Source organism: Tenrec ecaudatus, chromosome 6, assembly GCF_050624435.1.
Source record: "Tenrec ecaudatus isolate mTenEca1 chromosome 6, mTenEca1.hap1, whole genome shotgun sequence".
Lineage (NCBI taxonomy): Eukaryota > Metazoa > Chordata > Mammalia > Afrosoricida > Tenrecidae > Tenrec > Tenrec ecaudatus.
The window spans coordinates 11,650,962-11,677,384 of NC_134535.1; the positions used below are offsets into that span (position 1 = coordinate 11,650,962).

At 48.7% G+C, this 26,423-nt stretch overlaps 1 protein-coding gene across 1 annotated transcript in view; it reads left to right on the forward strand.

Annotated features, from left to right (window-relative positions):
- The window catches only part of MEI1 (meiotic double-stranded break formation protein 1), an 87,371-nt gene that overhangs the window by 49,197 nt on the left and 11,751 nt on the right, over positions 1-26,423 (forward strand). The window contains exons 18-27 of the mRNA XM_075552624.1: positions 544-655; positions 1,102-1,162; positions 2,641-2,738; positions 8,386-8,554; positions 11,208-11,355; positions 12,059-12,337; positions 20,009-20,171; positions 21,420-21,524; positions 22,947-23,057; positions 23,706-23,863. Coding sequence (XP_075408739.1) covers positions 544-655; positions 1,102-1,162; positions 2,641-2,738; positions 8,386-8,554; positions 11,208-11,355; positions 12,059-12,337; positions 20,009-20,171; positions 21,420-21,524; positions 22,947-23,057; positions 23,706-23,863 — 1,404 coding nt within the window. The remainder of the gene's footprint in view (positions 1-543; positions 656-1,101; positions 1,163-2,640; positions 2,739-8,385; positions 8,555-11,207; positions 11,356-12,058; positions 12,338-20,008; positions 20,172-21,419; positions 21,525-22,946; positions 23,058-23,705; positions 23,864-26,423) is intronic.

A 26,423-nucleotide genomic window follows, 5' to 3' on the forward strand; every position in this document is an offset into this window, starting at 1 on the left:
GCTTCTATGAAACAAATAACCAATAAACCCAACCTTGTTTAAACACCAAAGCAAAGCTATCTGTAAAAAGACTCTGAGACCTCGGCTCTATTCAGATGAGGGCAATGAGAGCCAGAGAGGGGAAGGGAGCGCTCAAGGGCACATGGCCCTCTGTGCTGCAGAACTTGGATGAGAGCCTGGTTTTCTCCTGTTAATTCAGACAGACTCTGTTTACTACACCGAGCTGCCTCATAGCCATGCTGAGGAACTACATGAAATTAGTGTGAAGGTGGTTTGTGAGTTGTATGCTATTATAAATCTTGTAGTGAAAAGATAGTGTTTTTACATGTCAGGCTTCATTTGTTCTTGTCAATCTTGTTTTTACACTTGGGTATGTGTTTTGGATAATCTCTTAGGTAACAGATCCAAGCCTTGGATCTAACTTTGTGGCTTCGGGTTCCCTCGCTGTTCTTGTTTCCCGCAAACAGAAGGACTCTGATCTCCTGTTGCTGGATTAGGTGCTAGTTTTTATTTCTGCTGAAGCTAAGTCCTGATTATTTACAGAGGCACTCTGAGCAGGCCACCCACCCAGCCCTGATGGAAGTTTTCCTCTCAACTCTAGACAGTATGTTTACCATTGTTCCCCGCATGAGGGAGAAGTTCTCCAAGAAGCTTGGTAGGTAACAGCAAATACGCGAGTTGGGTCAGGAGGGGGGCAAACCTGTGAGCACTCCATTGGAATCCGTGTGCACCCTGCCCAGTGTTGAGTCGAGGAAACTGCCCTCCAGCAAACAGTGCTAAAGGCAGTTCGCCAGAGTATCCGGTGAGGGGCCTGTCTGAGCCGACAGCACACCCTCTTTGAGCAAAGTGCTTGTGAGCTGCTCTGCATACCTTTACCTTATGTAGCTTTGCAGCAACCTATGAGGTCATTGCTACAGTTTCCAGGTTTGTAAAGAGTCTCAGAGGAAACTGAATGACCTTTTCAGAGTCACACTATTAGGGTGGAGGAAAATTTGAACTTGATTATTCCTCCCAAACCAGTGCCCTTTATTACCCCAAGCCTGGTAACCTCTGTAGCAAGTGTGGTTCACAGCTTCCTCCCTTCTTCCTATTTCCCCCAAGCTTCCTCATCCTTCATACGCCTCACCCTGGAGCTGAAAGCCAGGTTCTGCAGTGGTCTGAGGTATGTATCGTTCCAGGCAGAAGTGAATGGCCAGGAACTGGTGTTTTCTTGACAAAAGGAATTTCTGGCTGGTGTATTTGCCATATGTTTATGCAAATTATATATGTTAACTTCACCCCTAGATATCTTCATAAATGTGCTATGCTAATATTTACATGTTCTAAAAATTAATTTAGCCGCTTAAGAAACTAGCAAAGGGTGGGGAGGGCTCCATTGGCAAAAATGGTGCAACACGGGAATTACTGACATAAAGAACCTCAATCATAGAACTGTGAGGGAGAGGGAGGGAGAGCGGGGAGGGAGGGGGAAAAAAGAGGACCTGATGCAAAGGGCTTAAGTGGAGAGCAAATGCTTTGAAAATGATTAAGGCAAAGGATGTACGGATGTGGTTTATACAATTGATGTATGTATATGTATGGATTGTGATGAGTTGCATGAGCCCCTAATAAAATGTTAAAAAATAAAAATAAAAAGGCAAAACTTAAAAAAAAAAAAAGAATGAGGGATTTGCCACAGCAACTGAGCTGTGAGCTGGAGGGTGCTTCGGTGAACAGTCTTGAATGTGGTTGAGGTAGGACTCTTACTCCACGTGAAACTTGGATGCGCCCTGTGCCATGTCGAAACGGGGAGGGATGTTAGAGATCATTTGTCAAATCCCTCATTTTACAAGTGGGGAAACTGAGCCCCTCGTAGGGGCAGGGACAGGCCCCAGGCAGGAGGGGCGAAGTCAGCACAGCTCTTCTTCAGCTCCTGCTCAGGTGCCCTCTCCATGTACCACGCTGTCCTCCACGTGTCTCCTCGCCCAGCTTCCCAGAAGCTGTGTCTGCCAAAGGGTCTTGCTCTAGCCGCTGCCAGCAAGGCAGAAACTCTGTGCACAGTAGACAGGTGGCTGCCTCAGTCTGTGGTGTTGGTTTGTAGAACAGCCTCTGGAATGTCCCATTTCTTTTGCCCCCATCTCAGCATTTACTCAGTGGAGTCTACTTTCCCTACCACGGTGAGTCTGTCCACAAGTGACCACAGAATGGTGTCCCTCTCTCCTCCCCTCTCGAACTAGAACTCTCAGTATTCAGGAGAATATAGGAGACCATCTGGACTACAGGTTCAAAGCCAAGAGTTTGGATGTTGGTTTTACCCCTTGATTCCCTGTCTTGGCTTCAACCACGTCCTGCTTGGAATGGGGTACTCCTCCAGTCCTTTCCAGGACAGGGACACTCACAAATTTGTCTGTCTTGGTACATGGAACCTAGCACTCCCTCCCTGATTTGTTTTTTTCAATAAATTTTCAGTGAGAGCTAAGTGCCTAATTTACAACTTTAGGAAACAGGTTCACAGCCCTCCCAGGACCTCCTCTACCATGTCCAAAGAGTCTCCTGTGACACTTAAAATTCATAAGGATCTGGCACAAAACTGGTGCCCAGGAATATGGCAGGCATAATACTTTCTGATAACGTTATCTCTCTTCCTCTTCTCCCTCTAAGATACTCAGCTCTAAATCAGGTCTGTTCCAGTTTCCTCTACTGTGTGTGCTTCAACCTCCTCTCTACTTTAGAAAAGACAAGACCACTTTCCCAAGAAGGTAAGATTCTACAATTTTACTATAATGAGTTCTGTGGTGGGCAGAACCAACGGACCTGGCCTCCTGACCTCTTAGGGTTCTGGATGCCTTGTTGACTGTCTGGGTAGTAGATTAATAAATAATGAATTTAATTATACACCCCAAAAATGTGGGCTGTAAATCCTACTTTCTGTACCTGTGGTTATAATACCAGTTGGGATGGAGTTGTTATTGTTTATATTAATGAGGTAAGGCTAATGTAGAGGACTACTTTATCAATCTCTTTTGAAATAAAAAAAAGCAAGCAGAGATGGGGAAAAAAGAGGTGACAGCCACATGTTCACTGAAGCTCAGAAGCGGCAAGGACTGTCATCCTGAGCCTGCACAGAGAAAAGCCTTCCCCTAGAACTTGCCCTGAATTCAGACTTCTAGCTTCATTGACAATGAATAAATTTGTTCATTATAGCCATCTATTGTGATAGTTCTCTGATAGTACTGGTACTAAGAGCTAAGACAAGTAATAAGATCCTTTTGCGTTAGCTGCCCAGAGGAACCATGGAGTCAGAATAATGGAGCCATAGGCTAATTCTTACGGCAGTAACATAATAGATCAAGAAATTGAAGGATAAGTGGAGAGCAAATGTTTTGAGAATGATGAGGGCAATGAAATACAAATGTGCTTGACACAATTGATGTATGTATGGATTGTGATAAGAGTTGTATGAGCCCCTAATACAATGATTTTATTTTTAAAAAGAAAGAAAGGAAAATGATGGAATCCAAGCCTTCTGGCACCTTAGAATCTCAGGACTGGAAAGGATTCTAAAGATCAAGCCCAGTTCTCTCAACCATCTGTCCTCACCATCAGACTTCTTTTATAATCATTTTATTGGGGGCTCATACAACTCATCATAATCTATACATACATCCATTGTGTCAAGCACATTTGTTACCCTCATCATTCTCAAAACATTTATGTTCTACTTGAGCCCTTGATATCAGCTCATTTTCCCCTCCCTTCCCACTCTCCTCCCTCATGAACCCCCTGATAATTTATAAATTATTATTAGTCATATCTACACTGTCTTATGTCTCCCTTCACCCACTTTTCAGTTGTTCATCCCCCAGGGAGGAGGTTATATGTAGATCCTTGTAATCGGTTTGGTTCCCCCTTTCCACTCCACCCTCCCGGCATCGCCACTCTTGGCACTGGTCCTGAAGGGATCATTTGTCCTGGATTCCCTGTGTTTCCATTTCCTATCTGTACCAGTATACATCCTCTGGTCTAGCCAGATTTTTAAGGTAGAATTGGGATCATGATAGTGTGTGTGTGGGCGTGGGTGGGAGTAGGTGGGGGAGGAAGCATTTAGGAAGTAGAGGAAAGTTGTATGTTTCATCATTGCTACACTACACCGTGACTGGCTCGTCTCTGCCCCGCAACCCTTCTGTAATGGGATTTCCAGTTGCCTACAGATGGGTCTTGGGTCCCAATCTGCACTCCCCCTCATTCACAATGATTTAAATTTTCATTCTTTGATGCCTGATAACTGATCCCTTCAACACCTCGTGATCACACAGGCTGGTGTGTTCTTCCATGTGGACTTTGTTGCTTCTGAGCTAGATGGCCACTTGTTTACCTTCAAGCCTTTGAGACCCCATATGCGCTATCTTTTGATAGCCGGGCACCATAAACTTTCTTCACCACATTTGCTTATGCACCCATTTGTCTTCAGTGATCGTGTTGGAAAGGTGAACAGCATGCCAGTTTAATAGAACAAAGTATTCGTTCATTGAGGGAGTACTTGAGTGGAGGCCCAATGTCCATCTGCTACCTTAATACTAAACCTATAAATATATGCACATAGATCTATTTCCCCATCCTCATATATAAATATATTTACATATGTACTTGCCCTTATTTAGACCTCTATAAATGCCCTTTCCTCTTTCTTTTTCATTTCCTCTTGTCCCACTATCATGATCAGCCTTCATTTGGGTTTCAGTAATTCCTCTCAGTCATATTACCCTTGATCATGCCCTACCAGGCCTCCTATGTCCTCCTCATCACTGATTTGGATCACTTGTTCCCTTGTCCCTGGGTTTGTTAACACTACTTCCTTTCCCCCCACTTCCCCATCTCCCAGGTCCCCTGGAACCATTGGTTCCGTTGTTTTCTCCTTCAGATTGTTCATCCAGCCTATCTTATTTAGACAGACCTGCGGAGATAATAACATGCACAAAAACAAGACAGAGCAAAACCAAGCAACAATATACAACAAAACAGCAACAACAAACCACTGACAAAACAACAACAACAAAACAACTGTTGTTAGTTCAGAGACTGTTTGTTGACTTTAGGCGTGTTTTCCAGTCGAGTCTGCACCATCAGGCTTCTTGTCCTCTGCTGCTCACTCCAGAGGCAGTGCTCACTATCTTTTGGGTTCACTATCTCTTCTGTACTTTTTCAGACATGAATTCAAGAAATAATTTAGAGCATTAGATTAAACCCTTAACAACTTCAGACTTTTCTGTGTTTGTTTTTATGTTGTCTTTTGGTCTAGATGTGAGGATTTCTGTTTTCTTTATGTTGAGGTGTGCTTTAATGACAAAAGAGACCCCAATCATAAATATAATTTAAAGAGAACATTTATGAAGTCTGTAAAGGGACAAAGGCCCTCATCCAGATTAGGAAGACCATTAGCATGAGATCATAATGGTACCTGAGGATTCACAGGCCACTAGTTAAGTAAGGCATGGAACAAAAGAAACTCACAAGTTTATGACTGGTGATGATCGATACATCCTAGTTACTAGTGAGACTGAAGACATGGGAACAAGACATGATTGGGGCGTGTGCTTTTTTTTTCTTGGTGGGGGTTGGTGGGGGTGGGACATGTACATTATGTTAGATAGAAGAACTTACAAGATTGATCCGGACCCTTCTGAACAGGGTAGTCAGGGCAGGACAGACTATTCGACCCCCAGTGTTGTCCATCGACACACCTAGTGTGGTAGTTACATCATCTGGTGCCAACTCGAGACTATGACGAGTAAAGGGATGGAGTTTAGCCTGTCAATTAGGTCGCTGCTTGATGACCTCATTTGGAGGTGCTACCAAGATGAATAGCTCGCTGGAGGTGGGATACAGATGCTCTGCTTCGTATTCCTGATGACAAGACACATGAAGCTAAGCTAGAGCCCTGGAGCTGGAGGTGCCACGTGGTGACCCACACCAGCACTGAGATGCTTCCACCGCCACTGGATCAACAAGGCTTTCCACCCACTGGCCTGTGATCTTCCTGCATTCGGCATTATTGTGTGTGTTTTGTGAGTCTAAAGAGGAATTTATACATTGGTATCGGATATATGGGCTAATATCAGACTCATGGACTTGATCCTGAACTGGGCTGGGAAGTTTTCTCAATATAAAATTGCTCTTGTATATACAGCTCTTTCTTACACACATATGAGTGACACTGGATTTGTTTCTCTAGTCTACCCAGACTAACACACCCAGGAAAACCCCTAAGAGAGACTTCTCTTGCATGGGGTGGTTGGAGAGGGGTAACGGTAAGTAATCCACTTTCCAGTGCTCTGCCTGAGGACTAGATTATTTCGTTAATGATCAGAAAGAATTCAATAAAGCTTAATCTATGTGGGGACTCTACAAATGGATTTTGGATTTTCACTGCCATCCGTAGCCTCCTGTAAACAAAGTGCTCATCATTTAAGCTCGAATACAGGTGTGATCCATACTGAAGGCTGTCCTTTTCAGCAAGTGCTTCCGGGAGCCCTGGTCACTTGCCGCAAACAAGGTTTCATCATCTGCATGTTGCAAGTTGTTAATGAGCCTTCCGACAATCCTGATGTCATTTACTTCTACGTATAGTCCAGTTTTCGAATTATTTGCTCAGCATACTGATTGGTTAAGTATGACAACAGGATACAGTCCAGACTCATATCTTCCCTGATTTCAAACCAAATAGTATCCTCTTGTTCTATTCAGTGATTGCCTTTAGTCTATGTACCGGCTGCACATGACTACAAGTAAGTGTTCTGGAATTCCAGTTCTTTGCAATGTTGGCTATAGGGTTTATCTTATGATCCGCAGTCCTTTTGCAGAGTTAGTAAAATACAAGTAAACACCATTCTGATGTCCTCTGCTTTCAGCCCCAACCCATCGAATGTCTGCAGTGCCGTCCCTCCTCCTAGTCCTCTCTGAATCTGGCTTGAGCTCCTGCCAGCTCCCCGTTGATGCGCTGCTGCAACTATTTCAAAATCACATTCAGCAAATGTTTACTTACTATCGCTCGATAATTGTCAGCTTCTGTTGGGTCACCTTTCTTGGGAATATGCACACGTATCGCTATCTTCTGGTCAGTTGGCGACGTAGCTGTCTCACATTTTGTGACACAGATTAGTGAGTGTTTTCTGTGCTGCATCAGTTCGTGGAAACATTTTCATTGGTAGTCCATCAGCTTCCGGTGCCTTGTTTCTCACCAACGCCTTCAGTGAAGCTTGGACTTCTTCCTGCAATACTGTTGGCTCTTGATCGGTTGCACCCTCTAGAATTGGTTGAATGTGAACACATTCTTTTTGGTAAGTGACCCTGTATGGCTTCCATCTTCTTTTGATGTTTCCTACATTGTTCAACATTTTCCCCTTAGAATCCTTCAATATTTCAACTCAAAGGTTGATTTTTTTTTTTTGTTCTTCCAGTTTGAGGTAATGCCGATTGTTTTTTCGCTTTTTCAGAGGGCACAATTTTACTTGCGAAAAACTGAGAATAAAGGGTAATATAATGAGCGTTCTATAAAGTTGAATTTATTCAAATTTATGCTTTTGATATTGAAACATTTTCTCGTATAAAAGGAGTGCCAGTGGCACCATGGCTAAAGCCCTCCCCTGTCGAGAGGTCAGTGGCTCAAACCCACCGTCACTGCAGGACAAAGATACGACAGTGCTTCTGTAAAGATTCAGTCTTAGAGACCCCTGGGGGCAACCTACTCTTTCCTATAGGGTCACTGTGAGTCAGGATTTACTCAACAGTGATAGGGATGACTTTGTTTTCTCTTTTATAAAACAGGTTTCATTAAAAACCTAAGACTGCTCTTCAGTATAACATTCTGATTCTTTCCACAGGTCTTTCACCAGCTAGCTAGAAATGCCGTCACAGCATTCATTAACTCCAGACACTCCACATCTCTTTACGGGGGTCTAGACACCCGGCCTCTGGGCTCCTGTGGCCCCTCAGATTCTTTCCCCTCCCTTCTCTGCCTGTTTCTTGCTTGCTTCTCACAGTTCCCTCTATCAGGTTTGCCCGCCCCACCCCAGGCAGCTCAAGTGCAGTGAGGCACGTGTCTGTCTCACCTGTATGCCAATTGTGTGCCTCCGCTACCTGCCGCCAGCTCCTGGAGGCAGGACTTGGACCTCACAACCTGGCCTAGAGCAGCTTCAGTAAAAGGTTGCTAGATGAATGAATGGAGCATTTTTGCGGCATTTCCATGTCCTCCCATGCGTTAGCTGATGGGCTGAAAGCTGCATAAAGGAAGAAGGCCCCCATTTCCTTCAGTCCTGCTTGCAGTCTCCCTTGCCCTGTGAGCTACCCACCCATACGAGGTGCTCCCTACTCCTCACTTGCTCAGTGTGACTCTTGTTCCCTCAGCAGAACTCTCTGAGGTGTCTGAGCTGCTGCAGCTTGGGCTGCCCCAGATATGCAGCAGGCTCCCAGAAAGCCTGGCCTTCCTCTCCGACCGCCAGTACATGGAGAGAGCTGCTCGTGAGAGACAGTACTGCATCCTGCTCCTCTTCTACCTGGCCTGCATCCACGAGGACAGGTTAGTGCTCCAAGCTGGCGGCTGGCCACATTTGCTGCTGGGCCTGTGTCTACAGCCCATTCAGTTTAATAAATATTCACAGAGGCACCTTCTCCAAGTATGGTAATGGGGTACTGGGGACAGATGTATGTGACAAGTGCATCATATCCCTACGGGGCTCATAGCTTGGGAGTCAGGAGGTGAGACGGTAGGGAGTCCCAGTGTTGAGAGACAGAAGCCCAGCATGCTACTGAGAGCGCTTGGATATCCTTGAAGTTAAGGTTTGGGCACAGAAAAAGCTTCTGTGCTTTACTTTGGTTTTAAAAGCTCCAACACAATTTGTAAAGAGCCCTGGTGGTGTGGTTAGGCACACCGCTGCCAAATGAAAGGTGAGTGGTTTGAGCCCACCAGCCCCTCAGCAGGAGAAAGCTTTGGCAGTCTGCTTGCACCAAGAGAATAGCCTCAGGAAAAGAAAAGGAAATGCAGGAAAGAACTAGGAGGCAAAGGGCATTTATAGGAGTCTAAATACGGGCGTGCACATATGCAAATATGTTTATATATAATGGTAGGGAAATAGAGGTATGTGCATATATTTATAGGTTTAGTATTAAGATAAAAGATGGACACTGGGCCTCCACTCAAGGACTGCCTCAATGCAAGAACACTTTGTTCTATTAAACTGGCACTCCATGATGCTCATCTTCCCAACACGCTCGCTGAAGACAAATGTGTGCATAAGCACATGTGGTGAAGAAAGCTGATGGTGCTTGGTTATCAAAAGATAGTGCATCTGGGGTCTCAAAGGCTTGAAGGTAGACAAGTGGCCATCTAGCTCAGAAGCAACAAAGCCCACATGGAAGAAGCAAACCAGCCTGTGTGATCACGTGTTGAAGGGATCAGGTATCAGACATCAAAGAACAAAAAATTCAAATCATTGTGAATGAGGGGGAGTGCAGATTGGGACCCAAGACCCATCTGTAGGCCACTGGAAATCCCATTACAGAAGGGTTGCAGGTTGGAGATGAGCCAGTCACGGTGCAGTGTAGCAACGATGAAACAACTTTCCTCTACTTCCTAAATGCTTCCTTCCCCACCCCCCCACCCCACACACTATCATGATCCCAATTTTAACTTAAAAAAATCTGGCTAGACCAGAGGATGTATACTGGTACAGATAGGAACTGGAAACACAGGGGATCCAGGGCAGATTATCCCTTCAGGACCAGTGCCAAGAGTAGCGATACTGGGAAGGTGGAGGGAGGGTGGAGTGGAAAGGTGGAACCGAACCGATTACAAGGATCTACATATAACCTCTTCCCCGAAGGACAGACAACAGAAAAGTGGGTGAAGGGAGGCATTGGACAGTGTATGAGATGACAAATAAATAGTTTATAAATTATCGGGTTCATGAGGGAGGGAGGGAGTTAGGAGGGAGGGGAAAATGAGCTGATACAAAGGGCTCAAGTAGAAAGCAAACGTTTTGAGAATGATGAGAGCAATGAATATACACATTGGATAGATGTATGGATTGTGATAAGAGTTGTATGAGCCCCCAATAAAATGATTTTTAAAAAGAAGTTATTCCCCATTGCTCTCAGTACCCCCTCCCTCAACCCCCCAGCTCGACAGCCATACTCTCTAACTCTGCATTTACCTATGGCTTCTTCATGTCAGTGGCCTTTTGTTTTCAAGATCAGCCACCTTGTAGTGTGAGTCACTACTTTACTCTTTCATGAATCAGTAATACACCATGGTAGTTTATAGGTGGGCTATTATTCATTTCATTATTAAAAACAAATTTTCAAAGTGGGAATCATTTCAGAGGCACAGCAAAGCTGCAGAGGGAATACAAGGAGTTCCAGTAGAGGCTCCCCCGTGTTCCTTACTGCTAATGTAACTAAGATACATTTCTCAAACCCAGTATGGTTATGGGTTCCACGCTCGCCAGCAAAAGGCCACACTTAGGCCCTACCAGTGCCAGGAAGCACTCTGCTCTGACAGAAAAGAGATGGAGCAAGGTCATCTGCACTGGTGCCCACGGCCTGGTTTCTGCTTTTGGCTGATGTGGGGCCAATGTGCTCTGTTACCTCTCAAGCTGGAGTCTAAGAGACCCTGTTCCCTTGGCTCTGGGAATAGATTTGAAAGTGGGCTTGGCCATATGGTGCCCCTTCTCAGAGACTGTTCTGGCCCCAGTGCTTTTTCTGGGGCAGCCAGAATGAGAGTCAGCGAGGCAGACTGTTGCCCCAACCCCAAGAAACCAGTGCTGGTACCTGACTATCGACTGAATTTGGTTCCGATGTCATCAGGCTGACCTCTGCAGTCTTGTTTCTGTTTGAGGACATTATCCGGGATACTGTGCTGCTTTCATGTTACCAATTTTCCAATGTTACAGTTTTGGGTAATTAATATCATAGGTAAGACATGGGCACAAGTGAGGAGGGTGACAGCTCACCTTCCATCGTGAGTGAGCAGACTCTGGCCCTGACGGAGCCTTGTACAAAGCTTAGAACTATATGGTACGTGCGGAGACACTGTTTTGTGGGTAACAGCACACTGTTTGTGCAAGGCACCTGTAGGTTGTGGACATGCTGGGACGATGGCTGTGGGGGGATGTGACAATCAGGACACTGGCCTGGCATATGCCACTCTGACTCGGGCTCTCCTTGGTCAGCAGGTTTGTTTCTGAGGCAGAGATGTTTATGGCTGTGCAGAGCTTCCTCTTGTCGCTTCAGGACCAGGGAGAGCGCCCCCCACCCGTGGTCTTCAAAGCCTCCATCTATCTGCTTGCAATCAGCCAGGATAAGGACGACATGCTGGATGAGGTACAGACCCCTCCTTCTTCACACCTGTCCTTCAACATGCCCAGGAGACCAGGTGACACATGAACAGAAGGCAGTGGCATTGGAGAAGGGGAAAGGGTGCTGATATACACAGTACCGATTGTTAAAAAAAGTATCAAATCCATTGTCTTCCTTTTCGGTTCATTTCTGGCTTCTCAGTTCTCCCTTGAAGCTGTCCTAGTTTGTCTTTCACCCTTGACACACCTCTGGAAATGTCTTTTCCTTAAAGTTGCCTGTTACCAACCTGTGACTAACGTCAATAGTCAATATTTAGTCATCGTGTAGTGTGACCTGTCAATGGCATCTCTTTCCTTTGAAATGCTGCTAGAATTCCACGTACCTGTGTTCTTCTGAGGATCCCTGGTGGCATGGGGGTTAAAGCACATGTGTCAACAGTTTAAATCCAGGCAGTGGTTCTGTGGGAGAAAGATGTGGTTTACAGTCGTCACAACCCTGTGGGGCTGTCCCGTAGGCTGTAGGCTATTTAGCAACACCCTTGGACTCTTCCCCACTATGTGCCAGGAGGACGGAGAAGCACTGGTACAAGGTAGGCATGGTGGGCTTTTCTTCTCCCTGGAGTGCCCCCTCCTGGCCACTGGGGGATCCTGAAGTGCTGGGATCCCAGCCTGCCTTCCCCAGTGTCCCGGCAGTGTTTGGAGGGCACCTTTCTCTCTGTTGCTTCCAGGCTACGGTTGGTGCCATCAGAAAGTTCCTAGAGGGCCTCCCGGACCTGCACCTGGTCTACACCCACCACATCCCCTTGCTTAGACTCTTCCTGCTGTATCCAGAGCTAATGAGTAGGTTTGGGCATCAAGTCCTGGAACTTTGGTTCTCCTGGGAAGAGATCAACTGTGACGAATTGGACTTCCTCCCTTCTGCTGCTGAGCAGCCCACCCTTCCTGACAGCTTGGCATCCCTGTTCCTCATCCTCAGGAACAGCCCCAGCATCCTGCTCATCCTGCTGGTAGGTGGCAGCTGAAGAGGGTGAAACCTCTCTCTCCCTCCCCCCCACCCCCCTGGCTGGGCTTACTGAGGGCAGGAGGCACCACCTGCACTGTCTCCATGAGACTAGGAGGCCTCTCTGCTGGCGCTGCCAGGTCTCTGGAAGTCCATACCCTCTCGAGTCCACTCCCAGGCGATGTAAGGTGATATAATGCTGACCTAGGTCATCCTGCCCCTCACCCTGCTACCTTCTGTCAAGGAGATTGTTTGAACAAGGGTCTCCTGTCAAAGGAGACCCTCTAGCATGGAGATGGGGACGCCTGAGTACAGAGGGGCTCAGTCCCTTTCCTGCGTGACTCGCATAGCAATCAGTTAGTGTGCAGCGCCCCCCTTCCCACCGGTGTGCAGTAACCCCAAACCCTTGGCTGACCAAAGTTTTGGTGACAGCACGTAGGTACCTATCGTTTGTGCTTTCTGACACCCTGACTGTAGCTCCTCTTGTTTTCTTCCATGGAGAAAGAACAGTGTCAGTGACAGTGGCGTGATTGTACAAGTAGCTGCTGCACTTTGTGGGTATGTTTACAAGAAAACGATGTGCACACCAGATACCTTATACAGGGCAGCAGGTCCCAGTGTAGGAGGCAGCTGGTGCAGGAAGCAGCACTGCCTTCAATGCCAGCTCACGCCCTCAGCCCCTCCCAGCCCAGGCAGGAGCCCTGGCTGTGCCGTGGCCAAACCCACCCAGTGGCTCCTAGAGAGACAAGGCCTAGCCTGGGGCACTCCGGAGGGCAGGTCTGCTCGGTCGTACCTCGGAATCTCCACTAGCGGCACACAGCAAGCCCAGGAAGGAGGCCACGCCGGTCAGGGAAGGGAGCTGATTCTGTTACCTGGCCATGGTACTTTCTATAAGTGCCTTGCACCTTGATCTCCAGAGCTGCAGGGCTGCCAGGGTTCACAGCACCCATGAAGCTGAGCATCCCTAGGCTCCCTGGGGCTCCCCCACTGACAGCATGAAAGGCTTGATAAACTCAACTGGCTAATTACGTTCGCCATGCTTTCTCCAAGTCGCTTGTGCTCCCTCCTCCCGGGCCCTGCTCAGTCTCGCTCTAAAGCTAGCGTTAGCGTCTCCTAATGTCTGTGTCCTTCCTAGCACCTGCCCTGTCCTGCCTCCCACACACATGCCTTTATTTTTCTCCTGCAGCCTCTGGGGCTCCACTGGGGGGGTTACCAGTTGCTGTAGCAACCATTCTGGCTCCTGGCCACCCCACCTGTGTCAGTAGAACTGCGCTCTGAGGGCTGCCTGCGTCTACTCATCCTTCTTTCCTTTCCACTCCCGCCTTCTGAGCTTTGTCTTGAGACAAGGGCTGCTGTTTGCGTCTTGCATGGTCTTTGTCCTTCTTTGCAGAGGGCTTTCAGTGGCTGATTTCCCTAACGTAGACCACCACACATTTCTTCCACAGTGCTTCTGGGTGGGCTCACACCTCCCAACATTTGCTTTACCGGCCGTTTACCCACCCACGGGAGGTTAGTGTTCTGGCCCGTCCAGGACTCATTTACTGACCTCCAGTCTCCCCACAGCGTACAGCTCAGCATTCATACCCATATTCCCCTTTCTGGACTTTCCTACTCTCTGCAGGGATGTCCTCTCGTCAGCACACACCATGGAGTGGCTGTGGTGGAAGTAGTGCTCACACCGTGACAGCCCACACCCTGGGGACCCACACACGAAAAACCACATGCTCCCCACACAGGACTCAGTTTCCCCTCCCTTCCCTGAGATTTGTCTATTTTGAGATCACATGTGTTGGCTTGGTGGGAACCTGCTTATCAGTTGGCCGGAATTCTTCCTGGGAAGAGGAAAGAATAACTAAACGTAGAGTATTAGTGCCTGGGGGTGGGTGGGAGGCCAGGCTGGAAATCAAGATGAATAGCAGTGGACAGAGCTGAGACAGGAGGTTTGCTTGTCAGATGAAACACTCCGGGTCAGTTCTTCACCTCATGCCCTCAGCGCACTGCCATCAAGTCAAGTCTGCCTCATGGGAACCCACGGGATAGGCTAGAACTGCTGTGGTGGGTGTCTGAGACTAGCTCTGGGAGTAGAAAGCCTCATCTTTCTCCCAGGGAGCAGCTAGTAGTTTCGAACTGTTGACCTTGTGAGTTAGCAGCCCAATATGTAAGCAGTCACTAGGGCTTCACACATCATAGGTACTTGCCTATGCTGACTGGAGGAATAAGAGGTCCAGAAAGATCTAAGCCATTCAAAAACCTTGAATTCATATTTTCTGATAGATGACTGTAGAAATAAACAGATGAAGAAATGCTTTGTCTGAGGTCATAAGAGTTAAGCTAAGACCCAGATTTTTACTCCTGATCTAATGTTTGCTCTTTCCTGTGGATAGTCTACCATCAGCTGGGACCCCCACACTACTTGTGTTCACAAGATTATAACCCTCACACCCCGAGGGACCTACACACATGAAGATGTGTTGTCATTATGCCTACCAGAGAACTTGGCCCTTCTGAGTTTTTAAACCTGCTTCCCTAAGTCCAACTGACCCTAAGTCTGGGTGATTCTTCTACAGAGCCTTTTCCTCTTTGTTTCTACTGGAATTTCCTCAGTTTGTCGTAACTGGCCCCCCCACTAGCTTTATCAGTTAGTTTGTAAATCTGAATAATAGTCATATTAACTCGTCTTCCTTGTAGGTGAATAGATACCCTCTCACAAAGAGTGTTGCACTTCAAGATAGCCCTTACAATGCGCTTTTTCACGATGAATGTCACCCCATGCTATTGAACTTGTCATTCGTGACACAGTAAACCCTATCATTCAAAACGGCCAATACCAGCTCACCAATGCCTAGCTTATCAGCTTTATGCATCTATTTCCCTATGGATGACTTCCAGTATTTTTAGATTTATACTTTGTACATTCTCATTTTTTATTAATGGATTTTCAGCTGTTTATTCTTATTTTGAGTTATACTCCCCAGCAAAGGAAGTTCCTGGAAACTTTGTTACACTCACATCATTAATGCCAACTCTTCCTTGAGGATACAGCTCCTTCCTCGTTGTAGCTGTGTGCCTTCCTCCCGGAGGGCTCGTTTTCAGGCACTACATGAGACCATGTCCTGCTGTTTATCACGCTTTCAGTGGCTAATCCCTCAGAGGTGAACTGCCTGTTCCTTTTGCCTAGTCTCCGAGTCTGGGTGCTCCACTGAAACCTGTTCGCCACGGGGCATTCTGCTGGTGTCTGAGAAGCTTCCAGCAATCATAGCAACCTGCAAGCCACCAGAGCACAACAAACTGGCAGGCAAGTGCCAGAGTCCTCAGAATAGACTCTCGTAAAGATGGCGCGACAGATGCAGATGGGAGAATGTGGAAGGGAGGGCAGACACACGCCTTGCTCCAATCTTTTGGCAATTTTTTAAATAAATCATTTTACTGGGGCTCATACAACTCTTATCACAATCCATACATACATCAATTGAGTAAAGCACCCTTATACATTCGTTCCCCTCATCATTCTCAAAATTCGCCTTCTGCTTGGGTTCCTGGAATCAGCTCGTTTTCCTTTTTTTTCCCTCCCCCTCCCTCCCCGCTCCCCCCTCCCCCCTCCCCCATGAACCCTTAATAGTTTATAAATTATTATTTTATCTTATCTGACACTGCCCGGCATCTCCCTTCACCCACCTTCCTGTTGCCTGCCCCCCAGAGAGGAGGTTACATGTAGATCCCCGAGATCAGTTCTCCCCTTCTACACCCCCTTACCTCCCAGTGTTGCCACTCCCACCGCCTTTTGGCAATTCTAACCGTAGCCATCCCTCAGTTGGCACTGTCTGCTTCGCTGCTGGGTTCGATAATTGATCACCTTGGCTACATAGAACTCACAGACCGTGTTCACCATTGTGGGGCTTACTAGGGAAGTAACCATTTAGAATTCAGGGTCAGCAAAAGTCAGAATAGAATTCTTTGATTAGGACAGCAGGCTTCCCTCCAGTCCTCAGCTCCTTGGGTCTCTGGAGCAAGTCCAACCCCTGCCCTGCTCCCGTAAGTGACACACAGCTCTTCAGGAAGCCTTGGGCAGAGGCGCTGGCTCTCGCTGGGAGCCCACTGTGCTGCCTCCTGGTCTCCTGCTGCTGCTGCTGCCGCTGCTGTCTCTTGCGTCTCTGCTGTTATCCCTCTCTGTCTCCTGGTCTAAAAGACTCTGCTCTCATCTTGTCTTCTTGGTAGCAGTCGGGTCCCCTCTTTTTACCTTTGGGATGATTCACTTGAAACTTAACAGGATGGCAAAACTGATCAACCCCATCATTAGGGTTCCATACGCCCTCTTAGCATTATTAGCAAACTGTCCACGCCCCTTGGTGGGTCACAGGTGTCTTATTTCACCGTCTCCACTCAGTTTGTTGCATACCATCACCCGTTCCCTCGGGATTCTGGGCCAGATGAATAAAGTTAATCTCGGAGCAGACTGGATTGCCTGAGGTCTTGTAGCTAATAGGGGACATGACCGTAACAGGACGCCAGAGTTAAAGAGTCTTTCACTAAATTAGATCCTAGAACATCCATGGTAAAATGGAACAGCAAGGAACAACTTTATTGTCTGTTCAAATATATAATTCCTGCCATTTCTCCCCAGTTTCTAGCCCCAGGAGGGTAAAAGAGTCTAAAAATATGCGTTGGTACCAGTTAGTGGTTTTGATATGGGTAATTAGCAGCTGAAAACAAGGCTGTTAATTGCCACTCTTATCAATGGGTGGTCTTTCCGTGGGTTGTTGAGATGTGAGAAACAATGATGACACGGAAGCTATTTTGTTCCCAGCTTGGCCAAGTCTCCCTGCTTGGTCCGGTCCCAGAGAGTTCTGGACAACCTTGAGCAGCAGAGACAGCCGCGTGGGCCCAGACTTGCTTCCACCCAGAGCCGTCCCACTGTCACATGCAGTGAGGGGGGGACACCTTTCCCCAGGACTCCCCATAGCCACCAAAAGCCAACTGGGCTCTTGTATCACTCAGTTGGTGACAGCTACACATACAGGTAAACATTTTATATAAATATGCAAATACCTTTTACATACACACAGATAATGGGTTTACGTGATACGGGGGCTGCCGAATCTGAAATGTGTAGGGCAGGCCAGCAAGCTGGAGACCTGGGCAGGAGCTGGTGCTGTCCTCATGAGTTCTATCAGTTTACTCTCTGACTATCACCTGATTAGGTGAGGCCCACCCATATAATGGAAGCGAATCTCCTTAAAGTCAGGTGATTGTAGATGATTACCACATCTACAAAGTGTCTGCTCAAATAGCTCGGACAACAGCACAGTGGCCATACAGCCCTTTCCCTCAGGACCTTCATGTTCACTAACTCTGGCAGCGAATGGCCTGGAGCAGGACAGGGAAGCCGGTCTGGCCTTAGGCCAGAAACCTTGGGCAACCAAGCTCCTGTCTGGGCTTCAGCCTCCTGCTCTGTAAAGACTCTCTAGCAGGCGTCCTCAAACTATGACCCGTGACCCACGAGGACATTTATCCGGCCCACCTGGTGTTTTTGCCCATTTGTTTTTTTACTTCAAAATAACATATGTACAATGTGCATAGGAATTTGTTCATAGTTTTTTTTTAAACTATAGTCCGGCCCTCCAATGGGTCTGAGGGACAGTGAACTGGCCCCCCATTTAAAACGTTTGAGGACCCATGCTCTAGAGCTTCTATTCTGTGATCTTCCAGAGATGTTTTCTGAATCCCTACAAGGTGACACACATGGAGCAAACCTGACCCTTGTCCTTGGTTGACGTAGAGCAGTGGTTCTCAACCTTCCTAATGCCGCGAACCTTTAATACAGTTCCTCGTGTTGTGGTAACAGCCCCCCCCCCCCAACCATAAAATGATTTTAGTTGTCTTGACACAATGGATGGTTGTATGGATTGTGATAAGAATTGTGCGAGCCCCCAATAAAATGATTAAAAAATTATTTAATTGCTACTTCATCACTGTCATTTTGCTACTGTGATGATTCAGGCGACCCCATGAAAGGGTAGTTTGACCCCCAAAGGGGTTGCGACCCACAGGTTGAGAACCGCTGACTTACAGTCTAGTGGAATTTACAATTCTACTACTTTCTTGATGGGCAACACCTTGCCTCAGTGTCCTCATTTGACAAATGAGAGTGACACCTACTTGGATGAGTTAGTATGAATACCTAGGTAGTGTATAAGAAGGGCAAAAGAGCAAAGTCAAATCTCCAAAACTCCCTGCCATCGAATTGATTCCAACTCACAGCAACCGTACTGGACACACTAGAACTGCACCTAGGTGTTTCTGAGGCCAACCCTTTACGGGAGCAGAAAGCCTTGTCTTTCTCTGCACAGAGCAGCTGGTGGTTCAAGCTGCTGACCTTGTGGTTAGCAGCCAAATTCATAACCCACTGCGCCACCAGGGCTCCCAACTTGTTGCAGGGAAATAGACTCTGACTCATGGCAACTCCATGTGTGTTAGAGTAGAACTATGCTCTAAAGCAGTGGTTCTCAACCTGTGGGTCAGGACCCCTTTGGAGGTCGAACAACCCTTTCACGGGGGTTTCCTGATTCATCACAGCAAAATGGCAGTGATGAAGTAGCAGCGAAAATAATTTTATGGTTGGAGGGCCACCACCACATGAGGAACTGTATCAAAGGGTCTCAGCTTTAGGAAGGTTGAAAACCACTGCTCTCAAGGTTTTCAGTGGCTGATATTTTGGAACTGAACTACCAGGCCTTTCTTCTGAGGCACCTTTCAGTTGGCAGCCAAGCATGGTCACATAACAGCTACTGTATGAACACAGCAGCACACTGCCTAATGTGGCTTGATCCTATCCAGGATTTCATTATTGATAGCTAAGTTGTTTCCCCAGCATTAGTAGAGGTTTATGATAAGCCAATCTTCGCTGCTCAGGATGCTCCAGCTGGCTAGGTCTGGCTGGGTGCCCTGTAGCCATGTCCCTGTGTGTGTCTCTTCCCTCCCAGAGGATGTCTGTGTGTGACCTTGGAGCCATCGTACCCAGCCCTAACTGGCCCACCACTTTAGCCTGTCCAAAGCAATCAGCTTGTTTGAGCTGGAAGGTGCCAGGAGCTCTCAGTAGGATGACCTCTGGTCTGGCTTCTGACTGACTACCTAGAACCTGCACTCATTAAAGTAACTCTGAATGCAAGATTTTAAAAAGGCCCTGACCCAGTCCTGCTGCACCTTTCTGTGTCCTGGATCTGTCCTGGCCCATCCTCTTCCTTGCCTATGAAGTCCAAATCCTCTGCTCCTCTCCCCCTCTGGGTGCATTCACGTGCCCATCCTGAGCAGTTTCTTCTTGACCTTGCTGCTTCCATTTGCAAGAGGGAGGCAGTGTGGCAAGCACAAGGAGCCTTGGACTTGGCCTAAGAGACCTGGGTTCAAATTCTGTGTCCCTTGCTGGCCAGTGTGACTTTTGGCAAGAGGCATAATCTCACGGAGTCTGTTTCCCCCTGTTTAGGATGGACTTAATGTCTACCTAGTCTACAGGGTAGCTGTGAAGCGTTGGTTACCTGGCAGAGCACTTGGTACATAATGGATGCTGGGTTCGCGAGCACCACCTTCCCCAGGTCCCGTGACACTGCCACCTTGTACCTTTCATCTTTTTGCCTCGCCCAACCATGCTGCCCTCTGAGCTCCAGCACCCTTCTTTCCTGCTCAGGACCTCATCTATTCCAGCCAAGTGGACACAGCCCGGAAGGTGCTGATTGTCCTGAGGACCTTCCTGCAGAAGAATGAAGATATCCAAGTGGGCGGTCTCATGCGCGGCCACTTCCTGCTAATACTTCAGCATCTGCTGATGGAGTGTGAACCCCCCTCATCAGGTCAGCTGGCAGGTCATAGGACCACGTTTGACCCAAGGTCCTGTCTGGCTGGGTAGTCGGTGGGGGTGGGGCATCTAAGCTGTGGCTAGTACTGCTCCTGGGGAGATAGGAGATAGGCAGAGACCCCAAGCTGGCCATCAACTGCTTTCTGTCATTGGAAGAGTGGGTGCCTATGGCTTGAGGGAGGATGCGTGTGTGGGTGTGGGTGTGGGTGTGGGTGTGTGTGTGTGTGTGAGAGAGAGAGAGAGAGAGAGAGCGTGAGTGCTGTGGAGGTGGGGGGAGGGGACACGGGTTAAGGGAGAGAGAAAAGAGAGAGATTATGCTTAATGTCTATGTGTTTAACAAGAGTGGGTGTGTTTGGTGTCTCCACCCTGCTCGGCATGTGCTCTGAGCTGTTTGTCACAAGAGTGGCAGCCCCTAATTGGGCAGAAGAAAGTGGGAACTCTGGGGGAGGTGGTAGGAGGCATGTTGGAGGTTCCCAGGAAGGACCAGGAGAGCAGTCCAACTCTGCTGAGACTCCAGGGTTCCAGGTAGCTGGCAGCTCAGAGTGGTGTGCAGAGACCATTGGAATTGGTTTTCTTTTCCTCAGTTTAGAGAGGCTGCATTTTGCATAAAATTTACAAGCTACTAAACAAGTGGGAGGCAAGTTGAGGCTCCTTTAGTCCCTCTCTGAGGGAAGATTGGGATCTGGGGAAGATTCGAGGGTGGCCAAGGAGCTGGCCCTTCCTTTGCAGGGGACAAGATATGCTTTATGGAGAATGAGGTTTCCTAGAAGCACATAGTGGAAAAGCTTGGATTCAGACTTGGGTTCAAGCCCTTGCTCTGCCACTTACTGGCTGTGGAACCTTGGAGAGGTCACTCAGCCTCTCCAAGCATTAATTTTCGTAACTGGAAACTAGGACAATTTTGAGGATGAGGCAGGACCACAGTGTTTGTTCTGTTGTGCATAGGGTCATGATGGGTTGTAACTGACTCCGTGGTATCTAATAGCAACGGTGAACTAACCAGACCCACTTCACATGATTGTTAAGGGATCATCGATGAGGTGAAACCTTGAATCCCCAACACCCCATTACCCTTGATGCTGGTGAAGAAGAAATACAATAGGAAGTAGTGGTAGGGACTGGTGAAAAAGACAGGCTTGGTTGCTCTTCCTGAGGGCCATGCCGAGCTGGGCGGGTGTGAGGCTGACCTTCGGCTGTTGAAGTGGTTAGCTCCCCGACCCCCAGCTCTCCTTGTTCTTCACAGTCTCGGGGAACCTGCCTCTGCTGCTCAGCCTCCTCTCCTTAGTGCAGCTGAGGAGCTCATCGGAGCAAGAACTGGACAGCATGGCCATGAAGCTGCTTCACCAGGGTGCGTCAGCCGAGGGGGACGGAGGTGCTCTTTGCCCCTGGGGGAAGCTAGTTCATCTGTCTGATGGGCTGCTTTATAAGGGGCTCTCTGGGGTCCTAGGCAGGAACCGAGAGACCCAGCTATCACTGTGTGACTAGCAGAAGTGAGTAAAGAGGACCTGGCCATGAATATCCTCTCAGTCATGAACAGCGCCTCCCACCCCTGCCGAAACTGCCTAACCGCTGTGAGCCTCAGCCCTCTCAGAGGTCAGAGGTCGGCGCAGGCCCACACTGAGGGGTTGGCTAAGGATCACTGAAACCAGTAGATGGAGCGGACCAGGCTCCAGATCTGACACCTAGGGGGTTGTAAGGGCAGCATTTGTCCTGGCATCAGTTCAATTTTCTGCCTCATCCCACAGTGGACTCTGTATCTGATGAGCTTGCTCACTCTTGAGTACTCCAGCCCTCTGCCCCAGACCTCAGGGGACCTTTCTTGCTCTTGGTGCAACCTCTCCTCCTGGGTAAGGCTGAAGTACTAGGCAGTGGCATGGGTTCAGTCTGTCTTCCATCTTCTGGCCTCGGCTGAGGACGGGAATCTTTCCCTCTCTGCCGGCGAGAAGAGCAGCGCCATCTCCGAAGGGCCAGCTCTGCCTCAGCCTGTGCTGGTCAGACCCAGGGTGCTGCCGCACCACTGCCAGGAGGCCGGGACCAGGTGTGACAGAAGCAGCCTTCAGAAGAGTCTGTGCCGAGGCCACCACGGGAACGGTGCTCAGCAGTGCTCAGTGTTGTAGGAAGGATGGGGAGAGCGCGGCCCTGCCCATGCCGGGTGACCGCAGCCAATTAAGGGTCCGAGTACACTCTGAGAATAGGGACTTGGGAAGGTTTGATGAGGGGGGTGTGCTGGGCAGACAGCCCTGCAGTGTAACCGCTGTTCGGATGCAAGTTGGGGAGCCCAGAAGGGGCATCTGATCTTGCCATGAGAGGCTGAGAGCGGCCACATGGGGAAGGGGATCTTGGTGTAGAGTTGTGGCAGGAGGGAGGATATCACCAGAACATGGCTGTGGGAACCCACTCCCCTTAGTGACCATGGGAAGCCATGAGTGGCTGGGAAGATTCAGAGGCTGGAACATCTCAGCAAGTAGCAAGACTTCTGCTGAGGGTGCTTGTTGACCTAGATGACCCCTAAAGATCCCGATTCCCTGGGCTCTGCCAGGACAGAGCACTGTAATGTGACTGGATGCCTAAACCTGTGCAGTTTCTTGTGGCTGACACCCACAAGCAGCTGTGGGCAGCTCAGCTGTTTGTCCAGAGGGATGATACTTGCTTCCCCAGGCTGTCATATCAGGGACACTTCACGTGGGCTGGTCTCAAGATTGACTTCTGGGAGAGGTGAGGGTGCTGGTGTACTAGAGGCACAGCACGGAGGGACTCCTATCTCTTGTAGTAAGCAAGCTGTGTGGAAAATGCAGCCCTGCGGATGTGGACATCCTCCAGCCCTCCTTCAACTTTCTCTACTGGAGCCTCCAGCAGACCACCCTGGGCAGTCGGCAAAGAGGTACTGGGCGAGGAGAGGGAGAGGGCAGGGGCCAGGCAGTGTCTGCGAAAAGCAAAGGTGTGGGTTTGGCCCCATCCTCTCCTCCTTGTCAGCTGCCTGGCCTTGCTCAGGCGACTTCTCTTCTCTGGGGAAGGGGAAGGATAGGATACACCTACCTCCTGGGATTTACATGAAAACCACGTTGACCGTTTAATGCAAAGGAGATCTGAAAGGGGCCACTCCTTCATCTGAAAGTCTTTCTCATTTCCTTCTTCGTAACCCTGTAGGGCCCAGTAGAACTGCTTCTGTGGGTTTCTGAGCCTGCAACTCTTTCTAGGAGCAGAAAGAGCCATCTTTCTCCTGCACAGCAGCTGGTGGACCAGATCCATTGACCTTTTGGTTTGCAGGTCTTTAGTGACCTAGAAAGTCAAGATTTTGACTCTTGAGTCAGGTGGACCCGAGGTCCCAGCATACTGTTGAATGAGCTTTGCCCTCTGTTTCTGCTTTTTAAAAACTCACTGGAAGGGCATGGCCATCAGTCCTAATAATGGTCCTGATAATGGGCCCTGCCATGACCTGGAGTCGGAGTGCCTCAGGCTGGAACTGTGGAAGATGCCCCCAGCTGGGCTCCTGTGTGATGCTGACCTACCCCACCCCCACCCTCCACAGCCACAGCAGTGCTCCTGAGCTGCACCACCCTGCTGGGGCTCCTGGAGGAGCTGCTGGTGCTCACCTGGGCAGAGGAGGCCACTCCTCCAGCGCTGCTCTGCTCTGCCTGGCTGCTCACTGCCTCCCTCTGCGCCCAGCAGCGCAGCAGCAATTTACAGGTGAGTCTCACCCTGAGGGTTTGGGAAGGGCATGATTCTCAAAGGAGTGATGAAGGCTCCTAAGTTCTCGCCAAGCTCTGTGGCTTATTAGCTGTGTGGCCTTCAGAATGAATTTAACCTACTCTGAGCTCGCAACAGGACAGGCGGGAAGCATTTCCGTCTTACTCTGGATTGGCTCCCATTCACTTGTTTAGGATGCATGGATCGTGTAGTATGTAGATGACAGGCTCTCCTCTAGGCACTGAGGAATAGAAATGAGTACAACCTGGGCCGCCTATAGGACCTTATGGGACAAAAGCCAGCCTTGAAAGATAAGATGGTGCCAGGCATAGCTGGTAAGGCCGCATACTGGGAGCGAACAATGTGAGCGAAGGCTGGGCTCTCAGCTGCACAAATGCAGGAAGTGGTGCCATACCAGGGGGTGGGGGTACTCTGTGAGGCTGGAATGCAGGCAGTGAAGGAGGCGGGCCAGACTGGACAGGGAGCAGTGGCCTGCCTGGGACTACACAGGGTCAGGTGCTAACACCTGCATAGAGTCCTTGTTAGGCTCGAGAAGATGATGCACAGGGGCAGGGTCATGCCCATAGAGCATCTCTAACCCCTTCCCTACTCTCCCGAAGTAGGGCTACAGGATAGAGCTGTCTGCCTTGCTTGGTCCACCCTGTGCCCAGTGCTGAGCCAGTCTAGTGCTGGGTACACCATCATTTGTGCAGCAATGGAGTCAGTTCTAAATTTTGGCTCTGGGTGACCATGAATGAATGGTGCCAGATCAATTGCTGTGGCAGGTTGACAGTGGTGGCAAGTCTACAGGTGGTTGCTCATGGGCCTGACCTGACCTGAGCCAGAGTCCACTCATACATCTTTAGTCACTGCTGGGGAAGAAGTATGCACCCTATTTTTGCCCTGCCCTGGCTGTCACTCACATCTAACCAGTTACCTACTCCTAACCCTCTGAATCTGCAGCCACACTACCCTGGGTGCAGAACAAATTGTCTGAGAAGCTGGAGTCCAAACCAAACCAAACCACTGTCATAGACGCAAGACTGACTTATAGCGACCCTATGGGACAGGGTAGAACTGCCCCCTGTGGGTTTCCAAGACTGTAAGTGGTTATGGGATTAGAAAGCCCTTTCTTTTTCCCAAGAAATTACTGGTGGTTTTGAACTTCAGACCTTGTGGATTTTAGCCCACTGCATAACCACTGTGCCACCAGGGCTCCCAAGAAGCCGAACCAGATGAAGAAAATCCTAGCATCCAGATGGCTCATTAACCACCGAAATAAGCAAATAGCACAACCTTGCTTTCTGAAATTGAAAAGGACTTGAAGCATCTACTGATGAAGATCAAATTCAGTATGGATTTCAACTCAATGTTCAGAAAACCAGATCCTCCCTTCTGGACCAATAGACCAATAGATTACATTAGGCAAATCTGTGCACGACTAAAGTGTCGAGGAGCAAAGATGTTCCTTTGAGGACTAAGATGTGCTTGACCCAAACCAGTGTTTTCATTTGCCTCCTAACGTATATGAATGAAGAAGAAGAATCAATGCATTTGAATGATGGTGCTGGTGAAGAAGATTAAAAGTGGTGTGGGCTGCCAGAAGAACACATCAATCCATCTTGAAGCCATAATGCTCCTTTGAAGAGAGACTTCATCTCCTAGGTAACGGCAGAGGCAGCAGCAGCAGCAAGCAGAAGCTGCTCGGCCAGTACACCCAGCCTTCGCCATTTCAGACTGGGAGCGAGCGAGGCGCAGGCACTGAAGGCAGCCGTAGGGACCCCAGGCTTGGGGGCTCCCAAGTGCGGAAGAGAGTCCCGCTGAAAATGACTAAACTGGTGGTAGTTGGAGCTGCTGAATATGATCCTACAATAGAGAATTCCCATAGGAAACAAGAAGTAATTGATGGAGAAACCCATCTCTTGGATATTCTCAACGTAGCAGGTCAAGAGGAATCTAGTGTAATGAGGGACCGGTACATGAGGACTGGGGAGGGCTTTCTTTGCATACTTGCCATAAATAATACTGTCATTTGAAGCTATTCGCCATTATAGAGAACAAGTAAAAAGAGTTAAAGACTCTGAAGATGTACCTATGGTCCTAGTAGGAAATACGTGTGATTTGCCTTCTAGAGCAGTAGACACAATGCAGGCTCAGGACTTGGCAAGAAGTTATGGTAGTCCTTTGATGGAAACATCAGCCAAGACAGACAGGGAATTGAGACTTCATCTCACATGCTTTGGACAGGTTATCAGGAACGACCAAACAAACAAACCGCCATGGAGTCGAGGCTGATTCCTAGCCACTCTGGAAAGAGACAGCATGCTTGGTCAGTGAAAAAAGGAAATCTCTCAAGGCGATGGATTGATAGGCCCGCAGGCTGCAACAGTGGACTCCACTGTAGCCTAACTGCGAAGATGGCCCCGGACCAGACAAGCGTTTTGTTCTGTTGTACGTAGGGTTGCGATGCGCTGGAGCTAACTTGACAGCACCTAACAACTACTCAGACCGGGGCCCTCTCCGTTGTCCTAGCACGGCTCCTCACTCCCTGCCACGTCCA